The following is a 19,452-nucleotide window of genomic DNA, read 5'->3' as shown; positions in this document are numbered from 1 at the left end:
TTTATAGCAGCACAATTTGTGATAGCCAAATCTTGGAAACAACCAAGATGTCCATCACCTGAGGAATGGTTGAGAAAGATGTGGTGTTTTTACACAATGTAGTATTAGTCAGCTATTAAGAATGATAAACTCAAAGCCTTTATATTGAAGTGGATGCCAGTTGAACATATGCTCATAAGTGAAATAAACCAGACATGTGTAAATATCATATCATCTCCCTAGCATAAGAACTCAAAAGAAGAAATACAAATAGAAAGATACAATACAAGGAAAAGGAAAGCAGGATATCAAGGACTAACTAATCAAGAGAGGGAAAGGAGAAGAGCTAGGAAAGATGACAATGTCAAGCCATACAAGTATATATAGAAGATGGTCAAGGCAATGATCCTGAGAATCTCCAGAAGATTTTTTAATCTAGCAGTTAAGTGGAAAGATTCTCATCCTGACTATATATGCTGATACTTGTGAACTAAGCTACTGCACTGAAAATGGCAATTTGTAATACTAGTTTCATGCTTGGAGTGTCTGTCATTCTGGTATTCTGATTATGGGCTGATTGTCATGACATGCCAGTTTCTGCTATGATGTCTCTCGGGTAGATGGTTGTTCAAAAAGAAGGGGGTGGTGAATGAAAACAAGAGACAGGAAAAGGAATATTGTGGGACTGTCCTGCTTCAAGATTGTATATGGTGAGATTTTTGGACTTATGTGTAAACATAAGAAGTATATAATTCTTTATGCCTATTTTTAAAATATATTCTTATTTTTAAATGTTTTTTTTATCATATTCCGTAGGGACTTAAAGTTCAACACATCAATACTTGAGGAAAAATACCTGTTCCATATTATGCCTACGATGTTTCATATTCAGACAGATAGTGAGGTTAAGCTTAACAGCCTAGGTTGTATGGTAATAACAATAAGCTTGTCTTCTGGATGGTTAACAACCTAAGTTTGCAGACCAAAATTAGAGAAAAAGGAGGGCTGCAAGGAAAGACAACATTGTGGCCCTAGCCTTCTAAGGTCAAGTAAGACTCAGGACATATGAGAACTTGTACTGTAACGTCATGTAACTTGGTATTGTCCCAAATTTTCTGATCAAGGAAATTATGGGGCCAAAGAGGAAAGTGATCAATGATGTAGAGTGTGCCTAAGGAGAGTCACATGGAGAGAAAACATTCTCTCAGGCTTTCACAGAGAGCACATTGGCCAAGCAATGGCCGTGACTCATCCACATGGCTGACACTGACCAAGGTTCTACAATCTGAGGTACAGGATCCTAGGATAAATCCTGAGGGGATTTCACTGACCTTATCAGACCCAAAAGCTACAACTCTTTTTGCATAGGTCCTGCTTCACCTTGGTCTTAACCATCCAGCAGAAAAGTATAAAAACGAAATATAAGAAGTAAAGCCATGCTGTTATGCTGAGCTGTAGGGGACTCAGGTCAACAATTTCTGACATTGTGAGTCAAGCGGAAGACCCAATACTATTATGGGCTACTGGACTCTTTTAGAATATTTTGCTGAGTTTACACACCTATAATATTCAAATAACGGAACTTACCAAAAAAAGAGCATACAGATGAATGTCCATTTTGTATCTGTGTATTCAAAGTGGTTAGGATAAATAGTTACATTCTCTTAATGAATAGAGGGATTTGTTCTAATGGTGTTTGTAAATAGGATATCATGTCTGCATCTTGTACAGCAATTAACCACTAGGAAGAATGTATGCAATGTGTTAATTATTGAAACTGTCCTACCAATTTGATTTGAAAGTGTCTCATTGCTATTTGTTTATCAATAAAATTATGAAAAAAAGAGGCAAATCAATTTTTGGGGAAATAGTAACATGGAATTTACATACATGAAATAGTAAAAAAAGACTTCTAAATATATTATGAAAGTTTTTAAAAGATAGTAAAAAAAAGAGACAGTTTCTATTTATTGCCACTGATAGTATAAATTCCTTAAGAATTTATATTAAATAAATTATCAAGAAGACACATGATTTTGACCCAAGTATTTTCTCCACAAAGAATGAAAAATGCTTACATATTATCTTAAGGTTTGATAGATAAATAATTTTTCATATACACCTTGGAATATCTTATAAAAGCATACATATTGACAAGATTGAGAAGAGAATATACATGATCCTTCTGTAAGTCAGAAAAGGTTCTAAAATAATATTTCAGCTGGTAGTGAGCTGGTTTTGTGCACATATATATAAATCTGCCTATAAAAAGGTAGAGAAAAATATTTGAGCAGTGTTATTTCCTTGAATGGAAGCACTCATAGGTAATTTAAAACTTCTATTTTACTTGTAATTAAATCTTCTAAAAGCACACATATTACACACATAATTTAAGTTTTCAAAAGGACCAGCACTGCACATGGTTATAGTTTTTAAAATACATGCTTCTGAGGTTATTGAGAGGATTTCAGTACTGATGACTGCAAAATGAGCCACAATACTAGCAAGGTAATGGGGACACCATTTGCATTTAAATTTTGAAACCAAAATGTTAAGAGAAATCACATGTAGACCCATTATGGCTTGTATTCATATGTCCCCCAAAGCCTCATATGGTCATAGGTGGTGAGTTCTGAAGGTGCTGGATTAGGGTATGTGAATATGAAATAAGTATGTAATACTTGGATCAAAGATGTGAAAATGGAAAACCCCAACCTGGGGCACCAATCACTGGGCTTATAGTCTGGACCAGATTTAAGGAGAAAGAAAGAAGGTAGGTTTGCAGGTGCTGTGTGCTGCTTTCCTGCCTTCTGCCTGCCACTCCATGAACTGTTTCTCCTCTGCCAGGGACCTCTGCCATGATGCTTTACCTTGGAGCCAGCTGGTTATAGACTGAAGCCTCTACAAACTGTGACCTAAATAAACCTTTCCCTCTCTTAAGGAGTGGCTGTCAGGTATTTTGTCCCAGCAACAAAAAAATATTTAGGACAACCCCTATGACCTACTGCATGTTGAATATATTTCAATCTGGCTGTAAGAACTTTGCTTATAAATGAAAATACATCAGTAATATATAATTAAATACAATTAGGTAAGAAACAGTTTTTCAGAATCTGGCCTTTTTATTTAGGACTTGGATTTTTATCATACTAGATTGGCATAGGATTAGGTTGAAGAGCTTAGGGGAAAGTAGAAAAGAACAATAATGTTCATGTAAAATAAAGTTGGAATACTGGAAGCAGTAACATTTGCATAATGTAACAGATGCTGAATCTTAGAACAATACTTTCATGTGATCACATTTCCTTGTTAAATCTCACTTACGGGATGGACGAACAACAATGTTATTAGAAATTGCAGCTCCGCGCTCGTTCCTTGCCGTACACTGATAGATGCCTTCATAGGTCTCTGCTTTCCCTTCACTCATAATGTTGATTATGAGTGTTCCTGAGCCAGGCTTCATGGTGACCAGAGGATCTTTATCTATGTCAAAATGAGTCCCATTGCGGGTCCAGGAAAAGCTGCTCAAATCATCAAGTGAAGTTTGTTAATGGTTCAGGAAGGCAGGATGACTATTCTTTAACAAGTTCCTAACAGTTTTATGCTTTTCTAGAACTTACTATTAGATTTTTAATATTCAGTGAAAGAGTAGTAGGTACCCACCTAACATGTCCTGAATTATGACTCAGAAAAAAAGTGCTGGGCATATACATTTTGAGGTATATGTCCTTTTTGCAACCAGCCCAAACACAACACAAATTGCCTGTGATTTTTTCAAAGAAAATATAGGGTACAGGTCTTCAAGGCATACTCCCTTTGAGCTTCATTAGCATCTTTGTTATAAACTCCATTGTTACTAGAGTTGATATCATGCATATGAAAATCTGCTCTGGGCTAAAATGTGATAAGAAAGCCTTCTACAAATACTAAATTAAGTAGAGGAAGAGGAATACAGACATAAGTTCAGAAGTGTTTTAAATCTTAAGCTATTAAAAATGGTAATTCTGTATAAGCTAATTTTTGAGAATTTTCAATTCTAGAGATGATTTTGTGAATTTGAAGGTATGCCAAACTGTCAACTGAGATTGCTCTGTCTCAGTTTTATTTACATAAAAGGTAGCTTTATATAAAAGTTACAATCCGCAGATAATTAAATACTTCTTAACCAGTCAGTTAGTGATGGCCAGAATCATACATAGGTAAAAATCTCTAAAGTTTATAGTATTTTCAGAGCTCACTTAGATTTTTCTTCTCATTGCTTATCCTCATAAGTGACAGTGGGCACTACCAGGCAACAGGTGGTGGTGGTGGACAGTACTGGCGTTTAGTGGGTTCATGGGTAGAGGCCATAGATGATGTTAATCATCCGTCCATGAATAGGAAGCTCCAGAGAGTTATAGGAGGCCTTAAGCACTGATAGGTGTGAAGCTTAAGGGGACTCCACCAAAGAATGTCATAGGACAGGTTGTGTGACAGAGCATTTCCAATAATATGGCAGAATATTATTTTGAGGCAAACATTTGATCAGAGTTTTGATATACATAGGTATTTAGTACTAGTTAATTTTTTTCAGCTATTTTGTGATAGTTTAATAAAACCTGTAATAGAAAAACTTGGAAATAAAATATCTTAAAAACCTTTTCATTTATTTCTGATAAATGACTACATTTAATTATTTTAACTTGCTATTATATTTAACTATAATAATTAATATTTTTAAAAATAATCCAATTCTCTAAAACTCACAGGGACAAGTTCTAGGTCAGGCAGCGTGGGACTCTGGATGAACTATGCAGCATTTTGCAGCACCACTTTTCCATCTACACAATGTATAGTCTGGAGAGGTGTTTGTGCTAATATCCATATGGAGAATCCTGAGTACTGAACCATGATTAAGTTTGGAAAACTGCTTAGGACTATTTTAGAGGCCACTGTGGAGGTAGGAGAGATCTTGAAAGTTATCAAATTCAACTTCTTTTTCATTGCAATAGATGAAGAAACTAAAGCACAGAGAAAAGGGCTTTGCCCACAGCAGAAGGCCATTAGTATCAGAACCACGATTATAGTTCACACCCATTCCCCCAACTGATGAACATAAAAACATAAACATGGGAACGAATGCAGTGTTCTTTAATAGAACAAATTGACTCTAAACTGAGAAACAAAACAATAAATCTACAACTGATACTTTAGAGATATGCAGAATTTAAGAAGTTACCACTAGATTCTTTGAAGAGCTGAAATGGATCTTGAGAGTTGGTCAGACAAACCAGAATAAACTAGTAATCACACTGAAAAACATTCAACTATAAATGAACATACTCTACACTGCCTACCTTGTTCTATAGACTTTGCAAACAATTTCTATAGTCCAAGAAACCCTCAGACTTACTTCAAGAGCCATAAAACAAACTCACCTCGGAGGAGGTTTCCCTTTGGCCTCACACTGGATTACAATGTTCTCCCGAGGGTCAATGATGTAATCTTTTGGAGACTGCTGAGTGATGGTTGGAGGTTGTACCACTTAATTATAGAAGAAAGAATAATGTAAATAAATAAATCATTTAATATCATAATAGCAACCAATTTTCCTATAGCAAGATCACTTGCCTTAGATTAAATATGTACTAAATATTTCTATAACTTCTATTGTAGCAGCACCTACCTCAGTAGATTTTCAACTAAAAGTCTAACTGCAAAGTCAAAGCATAACCTCTCTTTTGGTAACTTTATGTGCAATAAAAAAGCCCATTTTCCCACCCTAAAAGTCTGAGAAAGTAATTATCAAAACAAGCCTAACATTAAGACAATTATGTTCTGATGTAACAATGAGAAATTCTTTTGATTCCTTTGGTTCAAACAATGCTTTTGAATAAAATTAATTAATTAATTTATTTATTTTTTGCAACCCCCCCCCATGCCTTCAGGGCAGGTCTGGTTCAGCTTGAGGATGAGGGAAGTCATTGTTCTTTAACAACATACCCTAGGGAGCCATTCCTTTTTTTTTCCCCCCCCCCCCGCAGAACGGGGGATTGAACTCAGGCCCTTGCTCTTGCACTGGCCAGGCAAGCACTTATTCTACTGAGCCAGCTCTCTGACCCCTGAATGAAATTTAAATTGTGAGGCATATTTGGCTATTGTTTAGGAAAAAGTTGCTGACTTATAGCTTATTAGTATGCTACTGCAAATTAATATATGTTGGAAACACATGCATTTGAGAAATTAATATAAAGATTGTTAAATTGGAGACATACCACTAATGTCACTTATTAAAAGTAGGATAGAGGTGTGTTAGGAAGAAAGAATAGTAGTCTTATTTGGACAATTAATGTAATCAAACTTCTGTGTTTGAGGAGACAATTTTTCCATTTCACTTTTCAGAGTGTTTACCTGATCTTTTATTAGGAAATTGCAGGGGAAACTGTTTTGACCCAGACCGAATGAAACTTAGACAGTATCTGGATCTTCAAGTTTCTCTAAGATCACCATGTCCTACCTCTTATGAGATCAGAATAACAACATGTTAGAACAGGAAGGGGCTGGAAAAGAATCTAATTTAACCTCTGTTTTTGTTTCTCAGAGTATCAAATGGTTTGGTTTGGAAGGCACAAAGCAGAGAAGCCATCAGACTCTCTTGATGAGCTCCTGTTGGAAGGCCACTACCTTGTACAACTCCGCAGAGAGCTGCTTACACAGACCAGTGGTTCTCAATAGGGGGCAATATGCCCCCATCTTTCCAGGGACATTTGGGCATAGGTAGAAACAATTCAGACTCCCATAGCTAGGGTCGTGGTGGTCCTGGGAGCTAGTAGAGAGAAGCCTAGGAAGTTTCTCAGTTATAGTGTACAGAAGAGTCCTCCACTACAGAGACTTCTCTGGCCACCAGAGGTGAATAGTGCTGAGGCTGAGAGAGTGGGCACAGGCCACAGTGCAAATGGTACCTGGGCCCATGCAATGAAGCGGCCTCAGCCTCCCCTGACTCTTGAAACCTTTCCCAGGTCCTTCCTTTTGATTCATGCTTTCCTTTCTGTCAATGCTGCATTTGATATTCTTGTTCACCTATGTTTTTCATCTCCTAGATCTTCTCTGTACTCTCTGCCCACACTGCATTCTGCACAAAAGCTCTTCTACCTATCAATCAAGCACTTCCCAAAGCTCAGAAACTGCTCCCTGCTCTTGTCTGTCTTTATCGAGGTTTATGGCTTCCAGATAAAGCATTGCCTAACATCTAAAGTCTTTTAAGTCTACAAATGTAGTTATATTCTTGAGTTTGGTCTCTCGTCTTACTGCTGTTCACTAGGCATCTTCCTAAATACCAAAGTAATACCTAAAGTATAGATAAAAAATTAAATCCCTTTGTCATCATTTATTGTTCACCAATTACATGTGGAGTACTGGACAGCATCCTTTTCCACTCCCTTTAGCAAAATCGTGTTGCCTCCTTACTGTCCGGATAGCCCAGCTCCTCTTCCCAGCCTTCATTGCACAAACTGGATTCTCTTCTTCTGGGCCTTTCCACTTCAAGGGAAAATGAGGTTTACAAGAAGTATCTTTTATTCTGCGGTAGCTGGGAGGACTAAGTGTGTGTAAAATTTTTAGTACAGGGCTGGTGAATTAGCTCAGCAGACTAAGCACCTGCTTTGGCAAGTACATGGACCAGAGTTTGATCCCCAGTCCTGCATGCCCCGCTGGTTCTGCCTCGGGGTGTGCTGAGCCTGCAACCGGAGTCTGGGCATGGTGGTACACACATGTAATCCCAGCACTGGGGAGGCTGAGGATCACTACAAGTTTGAGCATTGTAGTGACACTCTGTACTAAATACATAAAATGGAAAAAAAAATTCGTACATGCCAATAGGATAATGGCTCAATACTGTTTGTTACTTTTAAATTATGATTATAATAATTTTCATTTGGCTCAGTTTCATCTTTGAGTGACTGAACCTTGGGGCCTGGGAGTTCAGAGTTTGGGATAATGAAAAGAAGCCTGAGATTCCACACCGCCCAAAAGTGTGAACATAAGGAGCAGGGGAGGTGATCTGAAAGAGTGACTCAGTCCAATTCCTGGTGCATTTCTGGGAGTGACAGAGGTGCAAATTTGTGCTTTTGTGTATCTGCAGCTGAGCTGGCTTTTATACCACTGCTAACTGCTGGGAGTTTCCCATCTGGGGGTATCTTTCTGAACAGTACTCAGGTCACATGGCAATTAGCAAATGCTTTGCAATAATAAGCAATAATAAGAGATTTTACATAATTTTTCTCATTAATCTAACATCAAAGGGAATTTTCAAATGCTAGAGAACTATGGTTTTTTGTGAGATGATGTTGCCCAGCTGTGAGAGGCAGCAGAAATTTTTGCTTATTACAAACTGCTTAGAAATGATCTAAGTGGCACCTGCTTATCTCCTACACACTTCAAGACAATATTCTATTTGCTGGGTTATTCTACTGATGGCACATAGAAACGCTAGTATACACAGATCTGAAGGCTAAAGAAGGAGCAGACAGCACCCAGCTGCTGGTTTGGGACTCCACTTTCTAAAAGACATCAAAAGACGCATTTTACTTTCAGCAAGCTCTTAATAGCATTTTGAGCTAGATAATCACTAGCTCTAAATTTTCTGAATTTTCCCTATATTTTCTGAATTTTCTCATTGAGTTACATCAGATGTGAATAAAAACTTTTAAGTTAGTACAGCAGCATATTCACAAAACAGCAATAACCAGATCTTCACAATTCATGCAGGTAGCATAATACATCTGCACCTTGGTAGTTAAGTACAGTGTTTAACTACAGTAAACACACATGCTTAAAAAAGACAACCATAAGGCATAGGCACCTAGTTCATGGTATTAATTCAAAAAACAAAGACACAAAAAATTGTCACACTGCCTAGTAATTTATAGAAAGACACTTACAGTCTTCAAGAAGTTTTGCTTTTTCCCCATCAATATCAGCAGGTAAGTGGGCAAACAGGATTTAAAAAAATCAGATGTTAGTAATGAGAACGTTAGAATCCTAAAGATAAAGGGGGCATCTTTTCTATTTGATTTGACCTGAATACCTACATAGTAGAGGGTAAAATTATGAAGTTCAAGAGAAGAAACTTGCATTCATGGTTTGTTCGCTCATGCAGCAGCTTCTCACACACATACTTAGAAGAACAAAAGTAATGATGTAGGAAAAGAGTCTCCCAGGAATAAAAATGGCTAATTCCATCCCATACATACTGTGCAGGATAAGTAATTATCTCCAATTTGAAAAATAACTGAAATCTACAATTAATTTGAGTTGTCACATACTGTGTCATGTCTGATCCTATTACCCCAGACATCTCGATGCACACGGTAACAACATCCAACAGTGGGGTAATGCAGCAATGACAACGTTCCATCCATGCCAAGTGCAGCACTGATTTCAGGGTACCGTATTTCTACAGTTACTATTGACATCAATAATTGAACTTTTTAGACTGTTAGTATATTTCAACTTTTAAATTCTTCAGTCTCAGGGCTTGCTAGGTCCCACACCAAGGAGCAGCTCATGTACTAAAGGAAGGGTATGTAAAGTAGGGACAGGGAAGAAATTACATTTATATGCGATTCCAATCATTCTGCAGCACAGCCTATCATTACTACTCACAAAGGTTAATGTGGGGGTGCCTGGGTTATCCGTGACTTTCATCATGGTTATGCCTCATCTCCATTAGCAGTGATAATTGAGTTAGCCGTAGGTGCCTGTTTCTCTCTGATTGTTAGATTGAGCAGTTGAATTAAAGGAGAGCGTATTTAACATGGGATAGAACAAAAGCATTTCTCTCAAGTGCTTTTCCTGCTTTCCTGTGTATCTATTAGGGCAAATGCTTTCTTAGGCATCTGCACTCCAATGGGCTTAAGCAATTATGTAAGTATTTTAAAATTGAAATTAAGGTAATTGGATGAATATTTTTCAAAATAAAAAGTATTGCATTTTATTGTACTTTAAAGGAGTATGATAAACGAGTGAATAAAGTGTGGGGCAAACTACATTTCTTTTTAATGTCTTTCCACTGGCAGTTGCTGCTTTTATGGAAAAAATGGACATCCCAACAATTGAACAGCCCCAGGAAAGTGTAATCTTCCTTGTACCTTGGAAAGCTTGCCAAACAGATGTTCTATTCAGGAAGTTAATGGATTTAAAGAGGTCATGCAGATTAAGGATAAAGGATAAATCAATTCTGAAGTACAGTAATTGTCCAGATTTGAAATGCTGCTTTCCATTGCAGAAGGGACCCATTTGAGCCTAGTATTATCTTTATTTTTCACAGACAGGCTTTCCAGAACATGGAAAATACAGCAAATATATTACTACTGGGAAAAGAGTGGACTAACTATTGTTTTTCATTTTACTGTTTTTGTAGATTAGTTGCCTTAGTCTCAAAAATGTCCATCTTGTTCTCTGATTATGTTCTTTAAACCAGTAAAAGAGTATTCATCAGGCTTGTAGATAACATACATTCCCAAGTTACTGACTCATATTTAGGATTCAAGATTAGAAAGTAAAACAAATGTATCTTGTCTTGTTTAAATTAAGAGAGATGAAGGATGGGTGCTTAGGGGCTTTGTGGGGCAGAGGGTTGAAGAGACCATGCTCCAATCTCTCGAGGGCACTCTCAACACATGAGAGGAAGTGATGTGCTGAGGGCAGTGGGGACGTTTCCATGATTGCTCTAACGTGGCGCACATGGCATTTTTGCTGCACTACTTGGACAAAGAGCTGCCTGTTGGGAAGATCATGGCAGCTGCGTCAGTCCCTCCTTCTCAGGCCATTCCTGCAGGGCACACAAAAGGCACCTGAGGGGGAAGAAGGAAAATGAAAGAGAGGGAACAGAGCGGCTGACCATTTCCGTGGTCATTTCTACAGTGAGAGTCTTTATAAACATCAGGTGCTGAAGGTAAAAGCCAAATAATTGGGATTAGCTTTTCAGTGTCAGACAGACACCTTTTCCATCCACACTGTTCACAGCCATGGTAAATGCTGGGAGGTTTTTGACTCCTGAGCCTAACAGCTTTAAATCGTTAATACTTACGATCAAGAGGTACTTCCAGCGCACTAATCATCTGGCACAGGAAGAGAATCAGGGGCACTCTGCCTGCAGATAAGCACTTCTTTTTCGGCATTATTTTAAGCTGCATTAGCTTCACTCCTGCTGAGATCCAAAAGCTGAATTTTCTTTTCTTCTTTCACAAAGATTTGTGTGCAATATTTAAATGATTTTTCATGCAGGAAACTGAAAAAGACAGAATAAGAGTAATAATTATAATGTATTAAAAAGAAGGAAATGAAGAACGGAAGTCTGCTGAACAGAAAATCGGCACTGTATTATACATGAACTCTAAAAGGGAGCTCACTTTTAAATATTTAACTCTTGAGACTGGAATAATCATTTATTCATAAACCAGGTAAAATCAGTTCAAAAATATTTGGGGTGATGTCTGTTCACTTTCCTGTCCTTATGGTTTTTTCATCCTAAATATTTGCATCAGGGCTCAGAGGGCTCAGAGGCTAGTGTATCTTTCTTCATAGATCTGGAACTTGGCTTTTAGTATAGTTGGAAAGTGATCACTTTGTGACTTTAAAGTGGAGGCCTAATGGGTTCTCCATTCTGTAGATCATCTCTGGGAAACCTGGGGCATTGTTGCAAATGTCCTACGAAACTGACCTACTGGTGAACACAGAGGATCAGGGACATCCCAGCTCTTCTCCCTGGCTGGGCGCTGCTATCCAGATCTTCCTCACCAGTCACTCTCGATAAAAGTGCCAATTATTTGTTTCATAAAGGATTTTAGAAAACCCATTTCTTGTTTAGAAAAAAAATGCAGCTCACTACCGATATTAATTTACTTTTCAGCATTTCAGAGTTACTGCATTTTGTATATGCAAATACTACTATTGCCAAAAATATTTGCTATAAATAGAATGATGTCTTCATTTTCCAAAGACTATTAATATAGTAGAGTGATGGGAAAATAATAGTAAAAGTAAGATATTTTGTGACAACCTTTAGGGGTAAAGTTAGGACTATTCTGTGAGCTATCTCAGGGTAAACACTGCAGGTGCCAGTGAGTATTCTTGGGGCAAACCAGAATTGGGAGTGGCCATACTCAATCTCTCAACTGAAGTCTGCTGTATCCTTAAAGAGGTATTAACGTACTTCAGTGATCTCACTTCAACTTCTCTTGCCAACCTTATTTCCATACAACCTGTTTTGTTGGACGGTTTACTTTTTTCCTTTAAACCATTCAAAGTACATTGAATTGTCCCATCTTCTTATCTTTACCTGCAGTAATTCATCCACCATATTTCCCTATCTTACCTATTTCTCATAATTCAGTTAAAGGTCAGTTCCAAGAAACACTAGTAGAACACCCAGAGTAGAAGTCATTTCACCACTGCCCCTGAATTTCTAAACTTTCTTGTTTTAAACATCATGTATATTATATAGATAAAAAAATGGGCTCTGGGAGTATGTATGTATACTAATGTGTGCACTTTCCATACTTGTTCAGGAAAGGATTGTGTCTTCCTCATCTCATGGTCCCTCTCCCTCACCTAACAATGTCTTTGAATCTGGGAGTGTTACATTAGAGAGCCTGAGCCTGAACATGGAGTACAGATGTCTGCCCCACAGCAAATCTCCACTTGCAAAGATAGGTCAAATCACGTCTTCTCATTAAGAGAAGCTGGGGTGACTAATGGTTCTCCTGAGCAGGTGAGAGGGATAATATTATTACAAACTGGGGTGGCTCCCACAAGCTTATTTAATGAGTTACTTATATAATTGTATTATTTGAGTAGTTGTGTAATTTCATAATGTTCACATTCTTCACCAAACCAGAATCTGCTTAGGGTTAAAAGACTAATCTGTCCTGTTCCCTACTGCACTCCAATAGCATGTCATAGTGTTTTATGTATGTATAAAGTTGACAAATATTTGCATGGGGAAAAATGAACAATGAGAAAAGAACAAGAGCCTTAAGATGTCTGAAGTTGTCATTGTATGCAGATAGTTTGATCAAGGTCTCCTCAAGTATATATTTATATTTATACTGTTTGAAAATTCTAACCTACTATCTAGTCAATATAGGCAATAGATTATACTATTGTGTCTATGTATACAGTTAAATTTAATTATACAAAAAGAGATAAGGTAGATAACATTTTGCTAGCAATATCTGCTATTGCTAGCTGAGTTTTGATTTTCACCTGGTTAAAACTATAGCAAGACTTTTAAAATAAAGAATACAAAGGAAAAATAAGATAAGCATAGACCTTATAATTACATAAATATTTTAAAATGAAAACCCACACTATATGATGTCATCTAAGAGCTGGGAGATTTTTCTGTATCCTGCTAGATAAACACTCATGTCCAGTAAGCACTAAGAGGCAGGTATAGCTGGGGAGATAGCTCAGTAGAATAAGTGCTTCCTGGACAAGTGCAAGGACCTGAGTTCAGTCCCTGGTTCTGAAAAATAAAAGAGGCAGGTACAGAGTTCATCCAGCCATTCTGACCATGACACAAACCAGACTGCTTTTCTGTGTGTGCAAGGCACAACTCTATCCATCAACTTTATCCATTCATGTGGATCTCATGATTTTCCTGTTGAAATTCTAAATATAAATTCACATATAAACTTCAGGAAAATAAAAAAGGAATGGCACAAGCAGATCGTATGCATTACATAAATCAAGAGAAAATAGCAGAGTTTCTCTCTGAGACATGAACAACACATCTGCATGACTGCCATATGTTGAGTTAAAGTACCTTGCTCTCTGGGCAACTGCTGGGAACACAAATACTTCCCCAAATTTGTACTCATGCACAGTAATTCCTGTGATGTCTTAAACAGCTGTATGCAATTTCTAGGTTGTTTGTTATTTACTTCACCTGTATGCTTTATGGAATTCATCCATCAAAAGATCATAAAATAACTTTATTTTTTTTTAAAAAAAAAAAAACCCTTGAGGCACAGCCTGGGTCCAGTAAACACATCCCTTACTTTTCTGCTGTTAAGTTTGTACTTTAACATTACAGTAGCCAGCTGTGTGTCTCAGTGCCTTTCCCTGAGGGATATGGGCAGCAATCTATGTGTTTACCCACTTGGTACAATGAACGGCAAGGAGTGTGCATGTGTGCAAAAGTGCCAAAGTGGGATTTGAACCCACTTTTATGATCTGTCTGGCTTTGTATATGTTTACCTGAGTGCTACATGGGGTCCAATAGACCCACACTACTCCAGGATTTGTTAAAAAGTTTTCTTTTGATTTTTCTGGTATAAGTAGCCTGATTCAGTACAATGGCACATGGAAAACCAGATATGCAAGTTTTGGAAGAGGTCAAAAGTGAATCATTAGATTATGGGTGGATGACACAGATAATCCATTATGGTAAAATTCATGCTTTCATAACAGAAGAATGGTGGAGGTGGATGATGATGACTTTGACATTGGCCATGTGAGACAAAATTCCTGTGATGTGACATAGAACAAGAATCTACTGATACACACACAGGGAAAGAGGACCTGATTGATTCAGATGACAAAGAAAACAGCAATGTGAATACATATTTGATTGTACCAATGTTACGAAATGGCCATGCAACCAAATAGAACAATCCAATGTTAGAACTAGGTCTGAAAATATAGTGAAGGTCTTGGCAAGTATAAAATATCTGGATAGAATACCAGTACTGCCTGCTATTCAGAATTTTAAGAGACAAAATGCTACAAGATGTTGTGAAATATACAAAGGCTGAAAGGCAAGTAAAATGTTCTGTATGCACCACTAGCCATATTCAAAATGTATTTGTTATATCTCATTAGCTGAACTGAAAGTATTTATACTGCTATACTTAGCACAGATTTCTCACGGTGATCTTAGGAATGTAAAAGACTTATGGAAAAGTGATGGGTCAAAATATGGCATAAAATGTATGCCCTTTTAGATGTGAAGGCTTATTATTTTTTCAGTTTAGACTTTTACTTTAGAACTCAGCTATCAGGTCCTTATTTGTCTAGTATAAAACTATCACAAAATCAGATATGAACAGACTTGTTGCTTGCATCTCCCAAACTAATCAGAATGTGACATTTGGCAATTGGCGAACTGTTTCCAGTCGATGTTACGTTTGCTAACTCAGCAAAAACTGACCAGTGCAGGAACTCTACACAAGAACAAAGCAGAAATTCCAATTAAAATCTTGCAATTTCAAAGCAGAAAACTGTATAGTAAGATCTTTGAATTTCAGAAAGATTTAACATTGGCCATTATAAATGGCAAAGAAAAAAGCGAACTAGTACTCCTGAGTGAACATTTCACTATGATGGAAGTACTGATAGGAAAACCTCCACAAAATGGAAGACTGAGGAACAACTGGGATGAGGGAAAGGAGAAAACAAAGAAAGAAGGAAAAAAGAAATATAAATGTATTTACACAGGATAGGATGGTAATTGTACTGCTAATTTCCTTCTTTTTTAAAAAATGTATTTAGTATAGGGACTATAAGGTCTCACTCTACAGATTGGACTCCTAGTGAGCCTTCCTGTTTTTCAGTCTCTCAAGAGCTGGGATTACAGGCACGCACTGTCTCAGTGTGCCCAGGAGGTGGGGTCAGCGTGGCAGGCCAGGGATCAAACAGCCAGCTCCTGCGTCTGCTTAAGCAGGCACTTTAATCTGCTGAGCTATCTGGCCGGCCTGTACTGCTGATTTTTGCTAGTCTATTGAAAGGAGCTATTAATGCATAATTTTTTGTCTTTCCTTTTTAACTAAAAAAATTAAATTTGATCAATTTTGCATGCTTGTATCTGGTACTCTGAGCAACTAATTTGAAGACAACAATATGCAGTACAACAACATGCAGTACAACAACAACATGCAGTACAACAACTGAAGACAGCAATATACAATGAAACAATATGCAATACAATTACAAGTTGGATTCTTACAATTTTGTTTAGTGAGATTCTGTATCGTTTCTTTCTTTTTTTTTTTTTTTTTACTATTTCTATTATTCTCTTAAAAAAGAAACCTGAGATGCAAACTTTCAACAACAGCAAAGGTGGAGAAGATGTTGTTGATTAGTTATGCAGCAAGTATAATGTCACTTGAAACACCAAGCATTGGCCAATGATCATGTTTACTGAATCCTAAAGATGTGTGGCATAAATAGTTTGACAGTTTTCAAAGAAAATAACAAGTGCAAAATATGGAGAAATGTTCTTAGAGGATTGGGATTGGAGCTCATCAGAGATCATTTACATCAGAGGAAAACAGAGTGTTTTTTTTCCAAAGAACTACACACAAAAAATTGTGGTGTACACTGGTGAGCTGACAGGTGAACAGGCAAGTGCAGCATCACAAAGACCTACTATGACAACAGGAAAGCCAACAAGATGTCAACTGTGCTCTAAAAGCAAATGCAGGAAAACAAAACATGTGGCATTAGTATGAGCAATACTTGCACATGGAACATACAGTTGTTGTGTGAACACTGCCTTAGGTGTGACAGTTGAAACAAAGCTTATTTTTGTGGTAGAGTTCTATTGGTACTTCATTGTAGTTTATATAGGAATTTATTTAGGTACTGTAAGGAAGTACAGAGCTGAGGTAAAAATGTTGATGTCTACTCTAAGTGGATAAAGCATATTAAGAATTTAATAATTTCATTGATATTTTATGTTCTTGCTAACTACACACTGTATAATATAACAAGATCCTCCTAAGAAAACAAGACCACCGAGATGTCAAGTATGTCTTACAAAAAGGCCAGGAAAGCAAAAGACACATGCTGTCAGCATAAGAAACGTATGTGTATGGAATGTACTGTTGTCATGTTTGAAAACTGAATTAGATGGTATAATTGGAGTAAAGATTACTTGTTTTGTATAGTGATATTGGGATTGTTGCTGTAGTTCATATGGTAATTTATTTCTGATAAATTACCAATTTACCAATTGATAAAATTTTCAATGTTGAAAATTTTAAAGCTTTTTTATATCCACTCAATAAATACTAAAAACTCATGCTTTATTTCCTGATTTTTCTGCTAAGTACTCATTGTTTAAAATAATAAAATTAATATCATAATTAATAATCAGTAGAAATATTCTAAAGAATAAAGATGGATCTGACAAACCCAAGTTTATGACCCTGATGACAAAATTAGTTGTATGATCCAAGCTAATCAACCGTCATAATTTTTCAGAGTATATATGGAATAAACTATTATGCATGAAATCACAGTGTTTTATTAATTTTTTAAGTAAACCAATAGAGCACTTACTGAAAGAGACATGAGCAAATACATCTTCACACTATTAGGGGGTCGTGAACTATGACAACTGAGGCTCTGGTCTTTCCTCAGAAGTTTTAAGTTTACTGCACTATTAGCCAAGAATCATCTTTCTTGTTAGTTCTGCCAGGGGAGGACAGAGCCCATAATTCTGCTGAATCTGCTCATTGAAAGTCATCCATTCCTCCTAGGTATGCCCTCATGGTGAAAATCCAAATGCTTAAAGAGAGCATTACGTCCCCAGCACTCAATCACAGTGAAAATCAAATACAGCTACAGAAAATTGAGCTTTCTTTCTATAAGAGTAATGTGCTCTGAATGCTTCACAAAGAAGACCACTGCTTTGTACTCCTAGTATTGATGTCAACCTCCTACAACCACCCAACCCCAGCCTGTCTGCCTTGTACTTCATCTTGGAAGACGATGACCATTTCCTTTAGAAACATGAACTAAAATTCATTTGTTTATGTGATGTGATTATATTGAAGTGAGTAAGTCTAAATATGAAATAGCACATCATTTTTGGTGGAGACTAAGGAGTATGTTAGTCTGAAATTTTAAAAATAAATTTGTTAATGACTTTTTTTTTATTTTAGGGAAGGGCCTACAGGGTGTTCAGGGTCTCACTACCAGATGGGACTCATAGTGATCTGCATGTTTACAGCCTTCCAAGAGCTGAGATTACAGGAATGTACCACCACACCCAGTCTCAATTGCCCTTTCAATGTGTCCTGGGGGCAGGGCCAGCAAGGCAGAACCAAGGAATGAACCCCCAGCCCCTGCACCTACTTGCAGGAGCTTTAATCTGCTGGCTGGTCCTTGTTAATGATATTTTAATGAGACAAACTGTATATTCATCTTCTCATAATAAATTACTATTTCATTTTATTTTAGTTTTTGCAGTACTAGAGATTGAATCCAGGAAGCACGGTAGGCAAGTACTGTACCACTGAGCCACGAGTACTCTTAGCCCTTGCCTATTTATTTATTTATTCACTTATTCATTTTTGTATTTTAGGGAAGGTTCTACAGGGTGTTCAGGGTCTCACTACACAGATTAGACTCATAGTGATTCCTCTGTTTACAGCCTCCCAAGAGCTGTGATTACAGGTGTGGGCCTGCCACACCCAGTCTCAACTGCTGTCTCAGTGTACCCCAGGGCAGGGATCAAACTCCAGGCCTCAGTGCTGGCTTGCAGGAGCTTTAATCTGCTGAGCTATTTGGCTGGCCCTAGCCTGAGCCTATTTAAAATCATACATATTATTATAATGATGAAGAATAAGAATAAACAGTAAAGTCCTTTAATATTCTGTTTTATTTAACTCCATTAAAAGCAACATTTTTTTTTTATTATGTTACCTATAATAGAGGCTGTGAAACAGAAAAATTCCTGTCTCCAAGTAAGCATTTAATTCACCAGAAAAGAAATGCAATTCAAGGTTCTCTTACTTCATTAGCTTCAGTTTTTTTTTTTTGGTTTTTTTTTCTTTTTTGTACCAGGAATTGAACGCAGGACTCCATGCCTGCTAGGCAGGCCCTGTACCAATTCATGCTGCATCACAGAACATTATTTTACTGTACATTTCAAATGAAGAACCCAAAGTTTTCACAAAAGATTCACAGCAAACCAGAGCAAAGCAGCTGTCCTGTTGCTTAAAAAATCTTATTATTAGAAAATACAACCTTTGCCTCTTAAGTGAATGATGAAATTATTTTTATCAAAAATATAAACAGCTCTCCAGCAGAACTGAGAAGACAAACAATATCTAGCATTTCCTTCTCTGCTGTTTATGCTTCCAGCATCCAGTGTGGTGCTGCGGAAGCCGACTGCTCAGGTAACATGATACACATCTCCAAGCCAGGAAACAGATATGCTTATTTGCTAGACATTCTATGGCATTCTAATTATTGCTCCCTGGCCCAGCAGTAGATGGCCTCACTGACTGCACAACTAAGTACTTGTGACATTATTCTGACTCTGAAAGCTCCCATCTAGCAGCCAATTCGGATATGGATATTTTTATATCTTAAATATTTACCACTAAGAACAAGCACATGAAACACCATTAGCTTACTCTATGGTTTTTAATTACAGATCTGAGTCTGAGACAGTGGAGGGGAAACAGGGAAAAACCATCA

General features: G+C 37.2%; 1 protein-coding gene across 10 annotated transcripts in view; it reads right to left on the bottom strand.

Moving 5' to 3' along the window:
- Positions 1-13,346, bottom strand: part of Nrcam (neuronal cell adhesion molecule) — a 95,026-nt gene extending 81,680 nt beyond the window's left edge. For 7 of the 10 annotated variants that reach the window (XM_023719443.1, XM_004634972.2, XM_023719444.1 and 4 more), the window contains exons 1-4: positions 13,328-13,345; positions 11,048-11,248; positions 5,397-5,502; positions 3,304-3,500 (exon numbers count right to left, since the gene is read on the bottom strand). In XM_023719443.1, the coding sequence (XP_023575211.1) occupies positions 3,304-3,500; positions 5,397-5,502; positions 11,048-11,153 (409 nt within the window). In that variant the 5' untranslated portion in view covers positions 11,154-11,248; positions 13,328-13,345. Of the gene's footprint in view, positions 1-3,303; positions 3,501-5,396; positions 5,503-11,047; positions 11,249-13,327 lie in introns of those variants that run through there. The other 3 variants (XM_023719449.1, XM_023719445.1, XM_004634973.2) reach the window with 2 other exon arrangements.
- Positions 13,347-19,452: the final 6,106 nt, after the last annotated feature.

This window comes from Octodon degus, unplaced genomic scaffold (genome assembly GCF_000260255.1).
Source record: "Octodon degus isolate 3935 unplaced genomic scaffold, OctDeg1.0 scaffold00068, whole genome shotgun sequence".
In the NCBI taxonomy this organism is placed as follows: Eukaryota; Metazoa; Chordata; class Mammalia; order Rodentia; family Octodontidae; genus Octodon; species Octodon degus.
This window is presented reverse-complemented; position numbering and strand designations above follow the sequence as displayed.